Source organism: Ursus maritimus, unplaced genomic scaffold, assembly GCF_017311325.1.
Source record: "Ursus maritimus isolate PB19 unplaced genomic scaffold, ASM1731132v1 scaffold_4, whole genome shotgun sequence".
Classification (NCBI taxonomy): domain Eukaryota; kingdom Metazoa; phylum Chordata; class Mammalia; order Carnivora; family Ursidae; genus Ursus; species Ursus maritimus.
Genome location: NW_024426552.1, coordinates 50,752,699 through 50,773,079, shown reverse-complemented (window position 1 = coordinate 50,773,079; position 20,381 = coordinate 50,752,699). Strand labels below are relative to the sequence as shown.

Here is a 20,381-nt window from a genome sequence, read left to right as displayed (position 1 = left end):
GAAGCCATGAACAATGGGATATTGTAAGAGAGAGAATGAAAACTTGAGAGGGGGAAAGTAAAGGTGTGACAGTGACAAAAATGAATGGGTGGAGAAGAAAATTAGATTTAATTGTGTCAAGACGGATGCAGATATTTACCAGTTCTTTGTAGATTGCAGATGTAGTTTTAAGATCAATATTTATATTGTGGAAAATGAAGAAATAGTAGTTTGATAAATTTCTTAACCTTTCTATGAAAGAAATTATTGTGGTTCCTATGAAAATGTTTTATTTTTGTCTCTTTTTTAGGTCAGACTGTGCCAAAATCCCAAGCTTCAGTTGAAAAATAGCCCACCCTATATACTTGATATTTTACCTGATACATATCAGCATTTGCGACTTATATTGAGTAAATATGACGACAACCAGAAACTTGCCCAACTCAGTGAGAATGAATATTTTAAAATCTACATCGATAGTTTAATGAAAAAGTCAAAGCGGGCAATAAGACTCTTTAAAGAGGGCAAGGAGAGGATGTATGAAGAACAGTCACAGGACAGGTAAGAATGCTTCAGCTTTTATTGTTTTTGCTTCACTGAATAAATGTCACCATGTATTTGTTTCAGAAGAAATTTTGCATTTGTATAATTGCTTTTCTCATTACTTAAACCTTGTAGTTTTACTTAAATTTCTTCGTGATAATAGCTACTTCATGAGACCCTGGGTTTTTTTAGACTTTAGTTTTTAGAGGAGTTTTAGATTTACAGAAAACTTACTCCAAAGTACAGAGTTCCCATCTACCCTCCTGTTATTAATATCTTGCATAGTGTAATACATTGGTAAACCAATATTGATATAGTATTATTAACTAAAGCTCAGAATTTGTATTAGGATTCACTCTGTGTTGCACAGTTCTGAGGGCTTTTACAAATATGTAATGTCATGTATCTACCATTGTAGTGTCATATAGAGTAATTCCACTCTCCTAGAAATACCCTGTGCTCTGCCTATTCATTGCCCCTCGACTCCCCCACCCCACCCCTCCTGAGTCCTTGGCAACCACTTATCATTTTACTCTCTTTATAGTTTTTCCTTCTTTAGAGTGTCATACAGTTGAAATCATGTAATATGTAACTTTTTCAGACTGCCTTCTTTCCCTTAACAATATGTGTTTAAGGTTCCTCTTGTCTTTTTGTAGCTTGGTAGCTCATTTCTTTTTCTCACTGAATAACACTCCGTTGCATGGATGTACCGCGGTTTGTTGATCCATTCATCTATTGAAGGATATCGTGGTTGCTTCCAATTTTTGGCAGTTATGTATAAAGCTGCTATAAATATTCGTATGCAGGTTTTTATGTGCACGTAAGCTTCCAGTTCATTTGAGTAATGACCTAGGAACATGATTCCTGGGTCTTATGGTGAGCCTATGTTTAGCTTTGTAAGAAACTCCCTACTGTTTTCCAAACTGGCTATACCGTTTTTGCATTCTCACCAGCAAGGAATGAGAATTCCTGTTGCTCTCCGTGCACCAGTATTTAGTATTGGAGGGAGTGTCTTTAACACGCAGTCTTGACTGGATATGTGCATGTCATAGATGTGGGTGGGAGATGATGCTTGATTCTCATGGTTTGACTATTAAGTGAGAAACTGAACAGGGGTGGCAAAGACTGAAGGGATGTCAACTGAATCTTCACTTTACAGCCAGGATTCCAGACCTAGAGACACCCCTTTAAAGTTTGTCGTCTGCTATTACAATGTTACATCTCATGATCTATCTTAAATCAAATGAAGAAAAGTAGTTTTCCATTTCTGGGATATTTTAAATACATCTAGAATATTCACTAATAGTGATAGTATATTTAGATTTCCACATTTGAAAACAAATATTAATTAAAATATATAATATCTTAATATAGGTAAGTTGGATTTTAGTTTAAGACACTTAATCTTTCTGGATTTTAGTTTCTTTACATATAGGAAAACCTCCAAGAAACCTCTAATGTTTCTTTCAGGTCAGAAAAGCTAGCCTCATGTAGTCTGATAAAACACAGGGTTATATAATAGCAAATTCAGTTATCTGTGTGTAGATGCTGAGCTTGTCTGTAAATAACCGCCAAACCAATACCCAGAATGAGTAAAATCATCAGAATCAAGCATGGAAAAGCCTTCTGCCAAAATGTAAAATGGCATAAATGTTTACTTATTTATAATTTGTTTTCTAAATTAGTGATAAACTAACATAATCATGAATGTCTACCCAATTATAAGTCTAGGCTTATCACTTAATATACTTGGATCACAGAGTGCACTTCTTGAAGGTGGGGAATCTTTCACTTGCCTTTTAGTGTTCAAGCTCCAAGGCTCTCCAGGACTGCCACGAGGAATGGGAATCACCATGTGGTATCAGAAGCAGAGTAGGGAAATATCATAGTGATTATTTCTTCTTACGGTTTTTTCAAGAATGACCAAGGTTATGGGGAGGCCAGCTGTTTATGTTTACAGAAACTGTATTTTACTTTGTAGTTCTACCAGTGATTTAATAAAATCAAGTTGTTTTATAACTGTATTTATACTTCTTATTCAGACTTAGTAGCCCTGAAATTCTTCATGAACCAGCAAAGAAATCCATTTAATTTCACTGATTAGGATATCAGGTTAGTGAGAAGGCATTTAGTTTCTCAGTCTAGGAATTTGAGCAGATACACTGTTTTCATTGGATGTAGTCATTTGCGATGTGGTAAACTTGTACCCCGCTTTTATGACTTCTTTAGAAACCTGAAACATTTAATAACCCAGTGGATGTAATTACCATTTCATTTATAAATTTTGATATTTTTGGTTTTTTATGTGGGAGCATATCATGGGGGAATTTCTATAAATGTTGGTTGCTTGTGGTAGATTTCCACAGATGATGATAGGTTGCATAATGCTGACTGATCACGTTGAGGTGACTCTATAAATTCTGTGTTTTAAGTGTCCAAGTAAATTTTGTCCCTCTCTTAAATTCAGCCCCAAGACAAAGTTTATTAGTTTCTATGCTGGTATCGCGTATTCTGATAGTGTTCTGTGACCAGCTGTTTTTATGCAGAACTTACATTTGATACATTTAATCAGAGTTCATAATAATGGACCATTCTTGCTATACCATAACAAGGACATATATTTTGATTTATGTTTCTTTTGGTGGTAACATGTTTTTACACATTCACTTCTGGGTTTCCTTCGGATTTTAAATGAAAGCTGAGGCCAAAGTGTGCCGTTGTACATGGAACTCTGGGACGTTTTGCTCTATAGAAATTAATAGCAACTTCTTAGAATGAATGTTCTTAGGTAGGCAACAAAGTATTCAGTTTGGTAGAATGAACCTTATCGAACATGGATGATGCACTGATTACTGGGAATATTATAAATTCTCTGAAAAATCTTTGCTTCTGCAAATAATGTCAATAGGGATGTTGGTATTATGAAGCTAAAAACTGAAGGGAGCAGTAATAGGAGAAATAGTGATTTGGAGCCCACTGACTATACCAGCATTGCCCCGAGTGATTATGCACTCTATTGAAGAAAATTGTGCTGGGTGAGTTTATGAATCAAAGAATTTATTTTAATGTCCCTGCTGTGTCAAAAATAAAGTTCTTTGTGGATTTGTTTTAAATGTAAGGGCAAATGGGAAAAATTCAGGTATCAACTTTGAATAAGCTCAGTTTTAATTGATTGCTGAAATAGGAGTAGCCTGAATTTTTAAAAAAAATATTTTATTTATTTATTTGAGAGAGAGAAAGAGAGAGACCACACGACCAGGGGGGAGAGGGAGAAGCAGGCTCCCCACTGAGCAAGGAGCCCGATGCAGGGCTCCCTCCCAGGACCCCGGGATCATGACCTGAGCAGAAGGCAGACGCTCAACTGACTGAGCCACCCAGGCACCCCTGTATACTGAATTTTTAAAGCAATTCCATATAAATGTGACAAATATCATAGGTAGAAGAATAAATGAAGAAATAAATGGCATGCAATGTGTTTTGTGTATATAAGTGAGAGGTAGAAATATAGACGAATTTATTTGCTAGTGAAATAGATATTACAGGCATCGTGAAAGCCTCTTCGAGAATGGATGGAATGATTTCTGGTGAGAGGCATGCTGGACTTTTACAGTAAACCTCTTCTTCAGTATCACTTCTCCCAAGTTTTTCTTTCTTTTCTTTTTTTTTTTTTTCTCTTTTCCTGCCTACAAACAATTGAACCTCACACTGAGTTAGTATGTCTCCAGCTGAATGTCTAAACCATTCTGAGCTGCTATTTTTGGGAAGAGTAATTCAGTGATTTCTGGCATACAGAAAGTTTTCGTGTGTGTGTGGGGCGGGGTGGAGGTTGGGGATCGTGTAGAGAAGGGAGAATTTGTAGTTTCAAGCACAGAGGAGAGGTGGAACTTTTTATCATCTGGCTTAAATTTTTAGTGGCAAAACTCAAAATGAGTGTGAAGGTAGTTATAGCTACAAATGTAGAATTGACAGGAGGGCCATTTCTTCAGAGATTCAACTGGTAGTTTCATCAGTTGGCCTTTTCAGTAGTGAAATTTACTCTTTCCTGTCAAAAGTTATGTGTTAATCACATGCTCGGCAAGGCTAGGTTTTGGACACTGTTTAAGAACACCCAGAGGGGATGGCCTAAGAGTACTCACATTTTCCATATTTCAGAGCTGCTTCAGTGAACCAGAGTGCAACAACCCATCTTCCCCTCCCACACTCTGGTTTACAACCACTGAAACAAAACCAAAAGTCAACTGAGGTGGAAAAATAACTCTATGTTTGATGACCTATCAGTGAAGAAATAAAGGTTTTTAAAAAATTCAAGCCAGAGAGTAATACATAAATGCTGTCATCTTATTAATGTCATTTGAAAGCCGCTGGACCATTCCTTACTCACATGAATTGTAGAAAATCATAGTGTGCAAAGCTTGTATAATAATATGCATTCCAAGTAAGATCTTTTTTAAAAAAGTATTTCAACATAGAAAAATTAGTCCTGGAAGATGCTAGCCTTTATTTAAAATCCTTCAGGAGTATCAGGCAAAAATCTTTCTCTCCACTGACCATTTGATTGAACAAAGAAAAATTTATTACCTTCTGTATTAATGAAGTGTTTTCCCTCTACAGGACTACAAATCACTATACTCACTGTTTATTCCTGTGCTGTAACTTATGAGATAGTGTACCAAGAACATTTTGGAACTGATACTTTAAAGATACATGGTTAGGTTAAAAGTGGGATCACAAAATATCAGCAACAGGGGCGCCTGGGTGGCTCAGTCATTAAGCGTCTGCCTTCGGCTCAGGGCCTGATCCCAGGGTCCTGGGATCGAGCCCCATAACAGGCTCCCTGCTCCGCTGGGAGCCTGCTTCTTCTCCCACTTCCCCTGCTTGTGCTCCCTCTCTCACTGGCTGTTCTCTCTCTCTCTGTCAAATAAATAAATAAATAAAATCTTAAAAAAAAAAATCAGCAACAACAATAACAGGAACAACAAAAACACAAAGTTGCAAACAAACCTACTTAGCTTTCTTCAGACCCCTGTATGCCAACATGGCTTTGGCCAAATAATAATGTATCAATTTAGATGTTTAAATTTGTATAAATACAAATGTAGTTGATTGCATTGGTCATGGAAGTAGTAATAAAATTCCTCCTGGGTTTTCAGTTTAACTGTGTGAAGAGATCTACCTGTATGCACAATTTGGGCTTTATGTAATAGTTTTCATTATTACTAGAATTCGCAGGTTAATGGCCTTGTCTAAAATGCCACATTAAGTTCTACATTTTCTCATAGGCAGCTCTGTACATTGCGAGAAGGAAATGAGGAAAAGAGTGCTTTTGAATGTCTGATGCCATTTCTGCTCCAAGTGTTCTTTGTAACCTTGGTTGGTTTCCTGACTCCAATCTGTATTTTTTTAGTCTTTAAATTATTTTCTGGATGGCCACAATATTTTTTGGTTCAGACATTTCAACATCATAAAACAAAGATACAGTTTGTTTCAAACTAAAGGCTACTGTTGCTGTATCAGTCTGTTAAATAATTTTTTAAATCCAGTAGTAGTTTCTAGTAAGAATACTGTTTTTGTTATTAGAGTAATCATTTTCAGGAGAATTAGTCTTAGGGAAGTTATGTCTTTCTTTTATAAATAATTTGTACAGTATTGAATGTATTTCATGTATTTTATGATATATCTATTATTTAATGATGCATAAGAGGGAATGGTTTATACTCCTTTAAGAAATAATCTGACATTAAGAAAATTAACCTAGGCTTTCTGTTTCTCTCTCTCCTTTTGTTTTTGTTTATTAGTGGTGGAAATTGTAGTGCTTTTGCATTTCATGAGGACAAGGGACAAGTTGCAAGTAGAAAAATAGGATTTCTAAAAAAATTTTTTTTGAACACAAGTACTTTAGTATAAACATTCAGTTTTCATTTATTTTTTTCAATTTGCATTCTGAGCATGTTTTTTCTTTTCGATGGAAGACTAGAAGAACTAAAAGATTAATTTTTGATATTTTAAAATAGTGTGTAACTTGGATTGAGAGGGCAAATAGTAGTCAACCCTTTTGAGTAGCAGTGTCTGCCAGGTAGGAAATGGAATTTTCTTTAGAAAACTTGAACATCTTCCTGAGACTGACTTATCATAAATGAATAGAAAGTTTATTTAGTCTTGATATAAATGCTTTCATTCATATTTTTTAAGCATCTGAGAGATATGAATATACTTTTCTAAAGTTTGGAATTGAAGGGGCTTATTAACACACTGTGAAAGGAGAGACCACAAGAAAGTTATTTAGACAAATGTTTTCAAACTTAAACAAAGGGAGTCTGTTAGAGTGGGCAGGTGAGAGCTTGAAGAATCTTTGACTGTTAAGGACTTTATGACTACATCTGTGCTGCTTTTGCTAAGTAGATACAAAGTAATTTTCTTACTGATTTTCATGTAAGTGAAAAGTGAATGGGGTTTTGCCAACAATTTCTTCTTTGGAGTACATTTTTAAAATCCAAAGAAGTTATTAAGATATAATTTAAAACTAAATTCATTTTTTAAAAATTTTAAATAAAATGTTTACATTTAATTAATTTAATTTAATTAATTTATTTTATTTACTTTTTCCCCCCAGCCCTATGTTGATAATCAGGCAGCCTCTAAATAACTCCTGATTTATTAGCTTTTAAAAATTTTATTGCAATTTATTTGAATTTCTTCCAAGTCAAATTATATATTATACACTTATGATATTTTGATTTTATAATTGGAGAATTTTTTCAGCTTCCAGTTTAGAGTTTATTAAATGTTTACAAATTCCTGAGAGCAGTAAGCATAGTATTATAAGACAGTAAACCAGCTCACAAGACTCAAGTGAACTTGGCTTTATGGTTGAATACCTTTTATGTTTTTCAGTCTTAAGGCAGCTTATTAAAATTGATGATTTCCTTTCAGTAAATATCTGGTGACATTCAAATTTGATAATTAAAATCCAGAAGCACTCAAGAAAGAATGCCTGTTTTTAGTTTCATAATAACAATACTCCCAACAAAGAAGGTTGGTGAATGATGTCTTTCAAGCAGCAGATTTGTTATTTAGTTAAAGACAGCTCCTTTGGCAGTTTCTTAAAAAACTAAATTGAAGTCTGTTTATAAAACAGACAAGCTGCAGTAATAATCATATAGCCTGAGGAATGCTTGGAAATCTAGCCCAATAAGCGCCCCCCCACCTTTTTTTTTCTCCCAGTGATTTAACAAAGTGGAGTTTCCAGGAATCCAAACAGATTAGCATCCAGCCCTAATTGGATAGGTCATAAAATAGTACTCATGTCTGACTATTTTGAAATAAAGTGCTTCAGAAATGTTCAGTTTTCTAAATCCATTTTTAATATTAATCTTTTGTCTCTTTAAGCTATTAGAACATGAGTTCTTGTTTGAATTTGCATTTATACATTAATTTATAGATGTGCTGATTATAGCAGGATACACATATGAGGGAATTACAGAAAGCACTCACTTATAGATTCAGATAATAGAGAGATTGAGGCTGCTTGGTTTGGTAGGATCATTGAAGAAAAAATAATTCGGATTTATTATTGGACTGTATTACTTTGAACATCTGATCATATGATCATGTAATCCTATGTAATCAAACATATGTAAGTGTATTAGTTTCCTAGGGGTGCCATGAGAAAATATAAGCCGAGCGGCTAGAACAACAGTTTATGTTATTTAAGTTGATTCTCTCACACTAATGGAGCTTCGAAGTCTGAAATTGAGGTGTCAGCAGGGCTGTGCTCCTTCCAGCTCTAGGGCAGATGCTTCCAGGACCTTTTCAGTTTCAGTGGCTCCAGGCTTTCCTTGCCTTCTAGCAGCACAACTTTAATCTTTGCTGCAGTCATCACAGGGTGTTCCCGTCCCTCTGCATGTGTCCCCATTTTGCTCTTCTTACAAGGATGCCAGTCAGACTGGATCAGGGCCCAGCCTAATGACCCCATCTTAACTTTATTACATCTACAAAGATCTTTTTTCCAAGTAAGGTCACATTTAAGGTAGGGTTGAGGTTAAGATTTCAATGTATTTTTATTTGTTTTTGAAAGAGACAGAGCGCGAGTGCGCCGGTGGGGATGGGGGGGGGCATGGAGGGGCAGAGGAAGAGGGTGAGAGAATCTCAAGCAGATTCCACATCAGGAATCTCACACCCAGCGTGAGCCTAATGTGGGCTTGATCTCACAGCCCCGAGATCATGACCTGAGCCGAATTCAGGAGTCAGGAGCTTAACCAATTGAGCTACCCGGGCACCCAAGATTTCAATATATCTTTTTAAGGGACACAATTCAAGCCATAACAGTGACCAAATAAATGGTAGTATAGAATTTATACTCAGGAGAAGAAAATGGAAACTCATTAGAGTCTATGTCATGAGAAGTATGGAAGACTTTTCTCCATTGAAGATAATGCCAAACAAAATTACTTAAAACACTTTTTTGAAAGACTTGTAGATCAAATAGTTTTTGTAGTTTTTTTTTCAGATTTATAATAAAAAGCATGGTGAATTAATTTCTTGATTAATTTTTATGCATCTATTAAAAACATGGTGTGACTTACACTTTCATCAATATTTTTATATATATCAACATAAATGAATTTATAAGTACCTTGTTACAACAAACGTTCTTACTGATTTCAATGTTATCTGTCCCTTTTTAGAAATTATTACTATAAATTTGTATATTTAATTAAAGGTTGTAATATTAATAGCCCTGATTATCACTTGATTAAGAATCCTTGTTTTACTCTTTTATTTTGTGATAAAAACTCTGGAGGATTAATTAAAATAGTTCGTTATGACTTACATCATCATTGTTAAATCTGTTTACAAAGTTTCCTGTATTGCAAATTAAAAAAAAAAAAAAGAGGTGCAAAGTGTCCTCCATGTTGGCATAGAGAAGGCTACACCCCCACATCCACTTTAATATGAAGATATAAAGTATTGTAGGTATGGATTTCAAATTAAGTTTTTAGGGAATCAATTCAAGGGTCTTAGTTTAAACAAGAGTAAATAATTGTTTCTACAAATGGCATGTTGAATAGTTTAGACTGGGGTCAGCAAACTGTATGGAGCTAGATAGTAAATATGTTAGATTTTGCCACATGGTCTCTGGCAACTACTCAGCTGTGCCTTTATGGTAGGAAAGCAGACATAGACCATACATAAATGGATTGGTTTGGCTGTGTTCTAATAAAACTTTATTTACAGAAGCATGTGGTAGACTCAATTGGCTGTGGGCTATAGTTTGCCAGCTCTTGGCTTAAAGTATTAATCTCATTTTTGGACAGTAAAATTTTGAAAATGTCTTATCAACATGACCAAGTATGTAAGTTGCATGAATTAAGAATGTGTTTGGCTAAAGGTAACAATACCTGACCGGTAGTAGTTTATGAGGATAGGGATATATATTTCTCAACAATGCTGTCAGAAACCCAAGCTTTTTCTGGCTTTCTAATCTCCTTAGTTGGGTTTGTCCTCCTTCTAGCCACTTCATGGTTGTAAAATTTCTGCTGTGGTATTGTCTTTGTTAAGGCTACTAGACAGGAAACAAGGGCAGGGCAGCACCACATATGTCTGTCCTCTTTTTATCGTAGATCAAAAAGCTGCCTGGAAGCTTTTTACCTGATTTGCTCCTTCAAGCAGATTTCTCTGAAGCCTTTTTAGTCCACCGAGTCTCCCTTGCTACAAAGGTGGCTGGTCTATTGATAATTTTAAATTTCAGCATTCATTCATATTAATGAAAGACAAGGGAGAAAAGGATTGGGAAAGGGTATTCAGTCAGTCTACAGTATATGCCCAAATAGATAACCCAGCATGTGTGGACACAATTAATTTAGACATATTTTATGGTGTAACTTGACTTTAGGACTTATTTCTTTAAAAGTATTTTGTCAAGAACTAATTTTGAAGGTAATCAGCCACACTTCATAAATGCTGACAAAAGACATAAGAATGGTTGGAGAAAAATGACTGTTTATTAGTCGTAGTAATAGCATTAAGCAGAATATCATCATTTGTGCAGGTCTCTGAGTCCCAGTTCCCACAGGGGGATATAAAGGACAGGTGAGACTTGCCTATCCAGTGGGTTGCATTAGGAAAGAACCCTGAGCTTAAGGAACCTGCATCTTTTACAATGGGAGGTAAACTGGCCTAACCTTTGCCCTGGAAAGAGACACTGGATAGTAAATCTTGTTTTTGTTCCAGAAGGAGACATTGTTGCTATCATCCAAGGCTGTTTGCTATATAAATGTTTCTGAAAGGATAATCCCAAATAAAGGGTGTCAGTATCTGTGATCCATATACATGCAGACATGTGAGAGACCCATGGAGAATTTTATCCCAAAAATATATGTTCATTTCTTTCCTAGAAACCATAATTCTGTTTTAAGTTATGAAATTTGATTCTCACTTAAGAATAAGATATTACGGTAATATTTCAGATTGTTAGTAAGACCAAAATCTTGGGTTCTGCCATATGTAATAAGTTGTATGTTATGAAATATCAAATATTTTAAGAATCTCATATATATGAAATAATTGTGACATCTGGGGCAATAGTGAAAACTTTTTAGAGTAAACTTTTTCTATTCTCATTGGCTTTATAGGAAAACAGTATTTAAAAATAAAACAAGGAACAAATTTACTAAGTTTCATCTCAAACTTATTATCCAAAAAAGAGAAAACAATGTTTTCTTTTTTCATTGAGTAGTACCTCTTTTAAACTTTGACTACTGTAAACTTAAGTTTAGACACAAATAATTGAAAGCAAATACTTTGTTTCAGTGGTAAGGATGATTAAAATTATCTTTTATAAGAAATGTATTATTTATCTTTGTCATCAATGACTACAGTTCAGAGATGAGTAGTTAGTATTCCAATTCCCTTTTTTATCTGGAGAAGCTAACTTGATTGGAAGTTACATGACTTGACAAGAATTGTATATATTTACATGTGATGTATTTCTTTTCTTTTTTTTTTTTAACGTGTGATGTATTTCTAAATGATATCTCATTACCAAGTTGGCATGTGTGAGCCTGCAGCTGTTGGCATCTGAAGGGTATCAGCATTGCAAACCTTTTCACCTTTGTTTCAGGAGAACTCATTTGAACAATTAGCACATTTTATACTTGTGAAAATGAGGTGTTTTCTCATCTTCATTAAGCCAGTATTAATCCTGTATGTCAAATGGTCAGTAAATATGAATTTTATTTTAATAAGACAGTTTATATTTGTTAGTTAAATTCAGGACTGTTTATTTAAAGCTTCATTTCGCATGCCTTTTTGTGTGTGTGTAAGTGTGTGTGTGTGTGTGTGAGAGAGAGAGAGAGAGAGAGAGAGGGAGAGAAATGTTGCTTGAGAGAAGACTGCTACCTGTAACTTTTTATGCTTTTAATTTTTCTAGATGAGCAAAGTATTTTTTTTTCCTTTAGGGAAATTGGAAAGTTTACCTGAATTTTTTTTTTTCTGAAAATAAATTGTTAACTCATTTTACAGATGCTGAAAACACTTCAGTTATGTTTTTATAAAGCAACTGAAGTTTGAAGTTGGTAATTTATCATATTACTTTTTTCCACTTTATCAGTATTTGGTAAACCACAGCCTGTGGGCCAAATCTAGTCCTCTTTTCTTTCTGTAAATAAGATTTCAGGAGCACGTGGACATGTCCATTCTGTGGCTACAATGGCAGAAGTGGGTAGCTGCCACAGAGAATATATGGTCCACAGAGCTGAAAAAATGTACTATCTGGGCCTTCACTGAGAAAGTTTACCAACCCCTGCATGACTGATATAATCGTTTACGGCAGTCTTAGAAACTTGGCATTTTCTAAAGGAAACATTTTCTTTACTCTTTCTTTTCTTCCCCTCTTTTCTGCCCATGATGCTTTATGAACTAATGGCAGGTAGTACGCGACTGACGGCTGCAATTATTAGAGAACTCCATCGCCTATTTTGTGTTAGGATTCTGATGTGTATAGTTTTAAAGTGCATAAAACTTAACTTTCCTTAGTTTTTTTTTTTTTTTTAACACAAAATATGTCACTAATGTGTTTGGCAGTCATCTATCTAGTGGTTTCCCTACGGAGTCCTCAGACCAGGCGATGCATTCTAATCTTCTAATGATAAAGTGCAGATCCTTGACTTCGTACCTTACCTCTGTCCTTACCGGGTGGCATCTGAGTATCCACATTTTTAAAAGTGCCTTAGCTGTTTCTGATGTTGTGCTTGTTGTCAGAGTCTCCCTGAGTGGAACCATCTCACCTTCAGTGTGCGGTTACCAGCGACTCCTGAGAGGCAGGGGGACGAGGATCCTGGGTCTGACCGAGCTCTTTGCACTTGACTACACTTCCTTTATCACCACTGCAGGTCTCCACTCCCAGTTGTACGTCATTTTAAAGGATCCCCAGGAAGGATAAGTTCAGTAACGTCTTTGAAGAAATTTTGTTGGAAAAGAAGGATTGAAATTATCTTTTTACATTCTTTCAGATTGGCCAGCTCACTACCCTGAGAATTTACCTTGGCACGCCAACTTTGTATCCAACCATTTTCCCCCTCACCCTCCATTTTTGCAGATCCTTTCTTATTATTAATATAGCTAAAACCCCCACTTAGTCTCCACCCTCATGAGCTTTTTCTGATTACTTTTGCCAAAATGTCTCTTCTCCCATGGACTATAGTATTTATCAAGGCCTTTCATGTAGCACTTAAATGTATACTGTCAAATACTGCTATCTTTTGTGAAAAGAACAGATCATTTTGAATATTTCATTATCTAATCTTTAAGGCAAAACTAATTTCTTCTCCTTCTGTAATCTTTCACAGTATCCAGTATTGCATTGTTGGCAAACACTCAAAAAAATACACACACACACACACACACATATAATTTTTTAGAAGATTTATTTATTTTACAGAGCGAGAGAATGTGAGTAGGGGGAGGGGCAGAGGGAGGGAGAGAGAGAATCTCAAACTCTGACATGGGGCTTGATCCCAGGACCTTGAGATCATGACCTGAGCCAAAATTAACAGTCGGACACTCAACTGGCTGAGCCACCCAGGTGCCCTGATGCTCATAAAATATATTATTCCTTTGGAATTACTGTAAGATGATTTGAAAATCTTGTTTTATTCCTTGATTATGAGCAACGAGGTCCCAGAAACAGGAGAAAGTGAAAATGTTACACTGGAAAGTGTCCATCCGATGAAGTGTCCAGAGGCTTAGCTTTTAGAATTTGTAGATGAGCTCTGAATATCAACTTCAAATTTAGTAATGAGTGCCATTGATTTTAGAAGGAAAAAATGTCCGTAAGCATAATCACACCATTATTATTTATTGTAGATTATTTATATTTTGAAACAGTTTTTTAATTCTATGTGTACCCGAAATGTCTTTAATGCAGTGACATTTTTGGATGAAGCTAGTGAAGTTACTAAGACTGGGAAGCACTTCTTTAATGAAGTGACCTTGTGGCTACTCTTAGTACCTATAAGATAAAGCCCTTAAAACCGACAACTTCAGCGTTCTGCCTGTTCCCACGAACTGCTCATGGCAACAAGCATATTTCATGGCTTTCCTATTGACTTATTAGTTCTCCATCTGAGCTCTTATGACTGTTTTCACTTCCTCTTATTCTGATTTTCACATTTCTTCAAAGACTGTTTTTGTTTCTGTGCTATGTTGTCTACATGACTCTGAATACACAGGACTTTTCAGCAGCTGGGGAATCCTCCCAAAATCTATGCTTTCGACATGAATAGTCCAGTTTCGTTTGTTACGTATTTTGCCAGAAGTACTTCATCCTCTTCATGGCTGTGCAGCAGACGGGGTGGTTGCATCATTTCACGGCTCTTCAGAGAGCGTCTAAGTACATGTGCACAATTTAAGAAGCCTCATACGGCAATCATCTTGTGTTCTTATGGATGGAGTTCTCCGATACGTACAAGGATTTTCAAACTTGAAAATTAGTTTTCAGATTTTAGGTAAAATTTTTCTGTATTTATGTAAGTGCCATCTCTTTTTCTTTCCTTTTATTTTCCTTTTTGAAAAAGATATATTTGTTAATTTGAGAGAGAGAGAGAACATGCGGTGGGGATGGGCAGAGGGAGACGGAGAGTCTTTTTTGTTTTTTGGGTTTATTTTGAAGATTTTGTTTATTTGACAGAGAGAGAGATAGCGAGAGAGAGCGCACAAGCTGGGAGAGAAGCAAGCTCCCCACTGAGCAGGGAGCCTTATGCAGGACTCGATCCCAGGACCCTGGGATCGTGAGCCGAGGGCAGATGCTCAACCAACTGAGCCACCAGGTGCCCAGGAGAGGGAGAGTCTTAAGCAGACTCTGTGCTGAGCATGGAGCCCCATGTGGGTCTCGATCTCACAATCCGTGAGGTCATAACCGGAGTGAAAACCAACAGTCAGACAGATGCTCTGAGCCACCCAGGTACCCCTCTTTTTCTTTCCTTTTAAAAGGGAAATTTGGATGGTTGGATCTGGTATTCCTGCCATATATGCTGCTTTTTTTTTTTTTTCCATGAGTGTACTAGCTCTGAGGGACATCTGAGACATTTTGAATTTATAGACAGAGCTTTTAAAGAAAGGAATTGCTGTTCTCTTATATCAACCAGGCAGACTCAGAAGCAGACTTGAAAGGAAAACAGAGGCATGTGTGTTCTCACTGTTATTGTTGCGCCCCCTCACATAGCTGTTAGGATTTGTCAGCAGTTTGTTTTGACTCACTCTACCAAGGTGGGGGTGGTTTTGTGTGTTTTTGTAAGTTATCTAGTGTGGGATGTCAGTAATCTCAACTTTACCATTTTGATTGGCTATGATCCATCCATTTCTTAGGCCATATTTCAGTCCTGAAACTTGCCCTAAAAATATTTGCCAAATAGTTTTTCTGTTTCTAAAACAAAACCCGATTCTTAAGATACATACCCCCCTTTTTTTTGTTTCACAATGCCTTTATGATGTTTTCATGGTATTTCCCCAGACTAGTTTGGGAACCTCCTTGAGTTGTCCTTTTCAATTTATCTTGATAGTTCTTCTTATATAACAGAATTTAATTTTATTTATTATGTCGAGACTGGGAACACTCCTAAATCCACTTCTCATTTCCTGGGAGGTGGTTTTAGACACATGTAACCACAATAGATTGTTTTGATCAGGGATGAGGACATCTCTCTCTGAAGGAGAGGTTGGAGTTCCTGAAATTGATTTGAATGGGTCTTCTGATTTCAGGAACCATTTATAAAGAGAAGGTGGTCTAGGCAGAGGTGTCTGGACCCCTTTACTATGTTCTAAGAGAAGTAGCACTCCAGGGAGTAATGCAACATGATGGTCCTGGTACATCTTTTGCATGACTCTAAGGTGGGGGACTAAAGCCTTAGGATGAGACACAGAAGGCAAAGTGTTTTCCTTTCATCACCCAACGTAACCATTACATTTAAAGATCAGTGTAAATGTCTTGCGTCCCTGATAACTTTCCATTATGTAACTGCTCTTTATTTTCTCTACTATATACATGACATTATTCCAGCAGCAAGTTAAAATTTTCCTTGTATGCTTTTACCGTAAACTGTCATTTATGTGGGATTAAAATAACTAGAATAATTTTAGCATTTTCAGTACTTGACATTTAAGAGAGAGACAGATGGCAAGTAAACAAGGTAAGAGCAGGACTTTATTTGCTGTATTACAATCTCAAACTACTGTAAAGAATTTTAATTAGATGTTATTTTAGGAAGTTTCCAATTCACTGCAGGTCGTGAAGCTTGGACTGAAGCAGAATGTACACCATGTGTTTTAATAGATCAGCAGCCCACTGATGTGGCTGAAAGTTCGTCTCCATCTAGTAGGTTATGTTTGTAAGAGTGTGAACATTTTACTGGGTCCCACTGTGCCTTAGAGTAAAACTAAGTTTCTTCTTAATTTTAAATACTATTTGAAACTTCTAGTTGGAGTTCAGAATCAAGTGTGTTTGGTTTAAAGATTCAAAATTTTCTTCTGATATCTTTCCTTTTTAGTAAGCTCCTTTTTGTTTTTCTTTGTGGTGATTATTTTTAATTTCCCACAGCTCTACCGGAGGTTTTCTCCACTGTGAGGTAGTAGTTGTTACACGTAATTCAAAATTCAGTTATTCAGTTTTCTAAAAGAATTTCTGTGAAATAGGACTTCAAAGTTGTTGTTGTGTTTTTTTTGTTGTTGTTGTTTTGTTTTTTGTGTTCAGATAGAAGCTAGTTTTAGAGCTATTCGTGGTCCAGGAAAATACATTCACTTGTGAAACCTTCTCAGGTTATTCTTTGTATAATTATGTATTTCTTTTCATCTCTACAAATAATGTGAAGATCTTGAAAAAACAGTTACTTCTCGCCATTAAAATAAAAATAAAGAGCCTTGAAATATGACAGGTGCTATACATAGTTCATGGAGGCTAGGAAGTGATATATGCAAAAGGCAGACTGTTCTTGAATTGCAAAATGTTGCATAGTTTGTACATTTACCAGCTCTGGGGATAGCAGGTGTTCATAGTTGAACTGGTGACTAAGAAAACTTACAATGAAAAGTTCTATAGATGATTCTTTTCCCCTCAAGATTACAGCATTTCTGAGGAGCAGTGTGTGTCACGATATGGTAGTAGTAAAGTTAAAATTGAAAAGTCACTTTCTTTAAATGTTATAAACTTAAAGAAGATAACATTTAGGTTTTTGAGAAAGGCCTGTAGACATTATGTGTTTTGTTTTTGTTTTTGTCTCTTTTAACATGAATGAGTCCTTTTTGTTTCTTTTTTCATTTGGGTTTGTAATCAACGTACATAGTGAATTTTATGCTAACATTTGTTATAAATACAATATGATATCAATATTATGTAGTCCTCTCCCCTCCTTAGTTTTATTAATCTTCTGGGTTCTCTTCAATTGCTAGGAATATGTTTGTGTTTCCTTCAGCTCTTTTGTTTAAGTAGCACTTAGCATTGTTTTATAGGAACAATACCACCTACTGTGTACAATTACATAAGAAGTAGTTTCTCAGATTCTGAGAGAAATCCCAGAAAATTACTGTTAGGAAATCTGTTATACCACTTGTACATTACAGAATTTTAAGAACTATTTCTCCAGATGATGTCAATGGGGTATAAGAAGTGCACAGTCAGAAGGGGGAATGAAGCATGAGAGACTATGGACTCTGGGAAACAAACTGAGGGCTTCAGAGGGGAGGGGGTGGGGGAATGGGATAGGCTGGTGATGGGTAGTAAGGAGGGCACGTATTGCATGGTGCACTGGGTGTTATACGCAACTAATGAATCATCGAACTTTGCATCAGAAACCAGGGATGTACTGTATGGTGACTAACATGATATAATAAAAAAAAAATTAAAAAAAAAAAAAAAGAAGTACACAGTCATGACATACTTATTTGGGCTAGATCTTCCCCTATGTAATCTGTTCTTTTATTATCCGAATGACCCCAGTCCTTAACAATTTGTTTTCAAATTACTCAGCTCATTTTAATCTACAACTGGGAATTTTTGATTGATAAATTTTTTAAGGAGTAGAGCTAATTATCATTCATAATAAAAACCAAACAAAAAACCAAAACCAAAACATCAGTAGTAAAACAGAGAGGGGCGACTTAATGAATGATTTGAGAGGGTCCGTTTATTCTGGACCTGAAAATCTTAAGATCTAGGAAAGGAATAACTTTCAGGTTTTTTTTTTTTTAATTAAAGGTTTTACCTAATTATCAAGTTCTAATTCCTTTAGAATACTAGTCTTTAGTGATTGTTTTAACTGTCTTAGAGGAAACTATTCTATAAAGCTCAGAGTTTTCATTTTAAAATTTATGCTATTCCAGGATTAAAAATAAAAAAGCCATATCTCAAAATTATTCATTATTGATGTCACTAGGTTTAAAGGGGCATATTTGATTTTTGAAATTTCTGTGAATAATAAAATTATTTGACTTTTAAGGAAAATGCCTAAGAATGTGAGTCTTTCTTTTTTTTCCAATCAGAATTAAAATCAGACACATATGATAACACTACCTCTGGATACTGAAAACAAATCTTAACAGCATTTCTTATTCAGAAAATGAAAGTGATCACAAGCAGAACGAAAATATCCTACCGATTGCTTGAAAGCCACACAAGTGGCAAAAAACATAAAAACGAGTAACTTTTACATTAAGGTTTAAAATTTCGTCTTTAGTTTTAACTGGTCATGGAAATTAATGAGCCCATCTGACCCTGAGCAAGGTATTTAGTGTGCTTTCACTCTTCTGCTTGAAGCCCGACTATAGAATGCTGTCCGGAACCATCATGCCAAATGAGTCATTTTTATTTGCAAGTCTCAGAATCTGTTCTTGTCATCCAAGGCCATGTGGTTGACATGAGTGGAAGCTGTGACGGCTCGAACCTGGAGTCATAACACGGCAAAAAACACTATTTATTCATATGAGTCGTTTATCGTTTCTGTTTCTCCGTTCTCTTCCTTTCCAGCCTCATCTCAAGACAGTCTCCCTCAGGTCTTTGCTTTGGCCCCTCGTTTTTCGGTTTTTCAGGCTTTCGGAACTTCCACATCTGCACCAGAAGCTTCTTGAGCTCTTTCACTCTTGCTCATCCTTCAGGTCACAGCTTCCCTGTCAGTTCCTCCGAGGAGCTTTCCTTGACCTATCACTCTAGGTGATTCTGCGCTTTATTTTCTCTACGGTGCTCTGTTCTCTTCTCTCCAGAATCTGTTGTGGTCTATATAATCTTACTTCTCTTCACCACTTCTCCCCAGGGCCTACTCCAAATCTGACACACAGTAGGTATGCAGTAAGCTCGTCTGACTGGCACGAGGGCTACGTGTAGGCTAATCTCAAGCCGTGTGCTATCTAAGGAACATCCTAGAACTTGGCAGGCATTCTTGAACCTATATATGGACAGAAGCTGTTGTTGGTGTTTTGTTTTGTTCACTTTTGTTTTCTTTCTGGGAATGGGAGAAGAAATTTGATAGTTATTAAGCCAGAGAGATTTAATTAAATTGGGCTTACTAATCTTGTATGGTCCAGAGAGATTTCTTTTAATCATCTGAGGATTTTATTTTCATGTGACATTGTAGAGAGGATGAAAAGGACCTTGAAGCCACATGTGTCACTCTTTTGCCTGTTGATCCATAATTAGAACCAGTGTCTAGAATCTGTTTTAGCATAGAGCTGAATAGCACAGAAACATCAGAATTACAAGTGAAACCACTTTTCACATATTCGTTTGGTGTCCTTTACTGGTTCAAATTAGCATATTTAAAAGTTTTATTGAGAAATATGAAATTGCAATCTGATGCATCCATGTAATGTTTTTTCTTCATGCAAAGTAAAGTAAAATTTCAAAATCCCTATAGCAAAGGCGTCACTGGGTACGTTCTTAGTTGTAACTCTTAAGTTAATGAACATAGTATTATGAATATATCAGGTACAGGGGTCTTCGATATATCTGTCTCTTCATGAAGCAGGTGAACACTAGGCATTACTTATTACCGTCCTAAATGAATTGCCATCTTTTGTTTTAAAAATTATATCATGCACGATTATTTTTAAAACAATTTTTAAATGGTTCCTTACTTCCAGTTGTGTCAACCTGAAACTACTTTGACTAGCTTTTTGACTCCATCTGCTTTTCTGAACTGTATTCTCTATCTCCGTCTATTACTCAGTGTCCCGTACTACGGTATTCCCTCCAAATAGTTTTGTTTATTTAGTTCTCTTACTTTGAAATAATTTAAAAAACTATCATTTTACTCTTTCGCTTTCTCTTGAATAACACTTAAACTTTAGCCTTACTTGTCTAATTTCAATTTTTGGATTGT

General features: G+C 35.8%; 1 protein-coding gene across 4 annotated transcripts in view; it reads left to right on the top strand.

Moving 5' to 3' along the window:
* The window catches only part of CBLB (Cbl proto-oncogene B), a 218,259-nt gene that overhangs the window by 14,210 nt on the left and 183,668 nt on the right, over positions 1-20,381 (top strand). For all 4 annotated transcript variants that reach the window (XR_005832160.1, XR_005832159.1, XM_040621183.1 and 1 more), the window contains exon 3: positions 290-540. Coding sequence is in view for 2 of the 4 variants with exons in the window: in XM_040621183.1 (XP_040477117.1) it covers positions 290-540 (251 nt within the window). In the remaining 2 variants the exon portion in view is untranslated. The remainder of the gene's footprint in view (positions 1-289; positions 541-20,381) is intronic.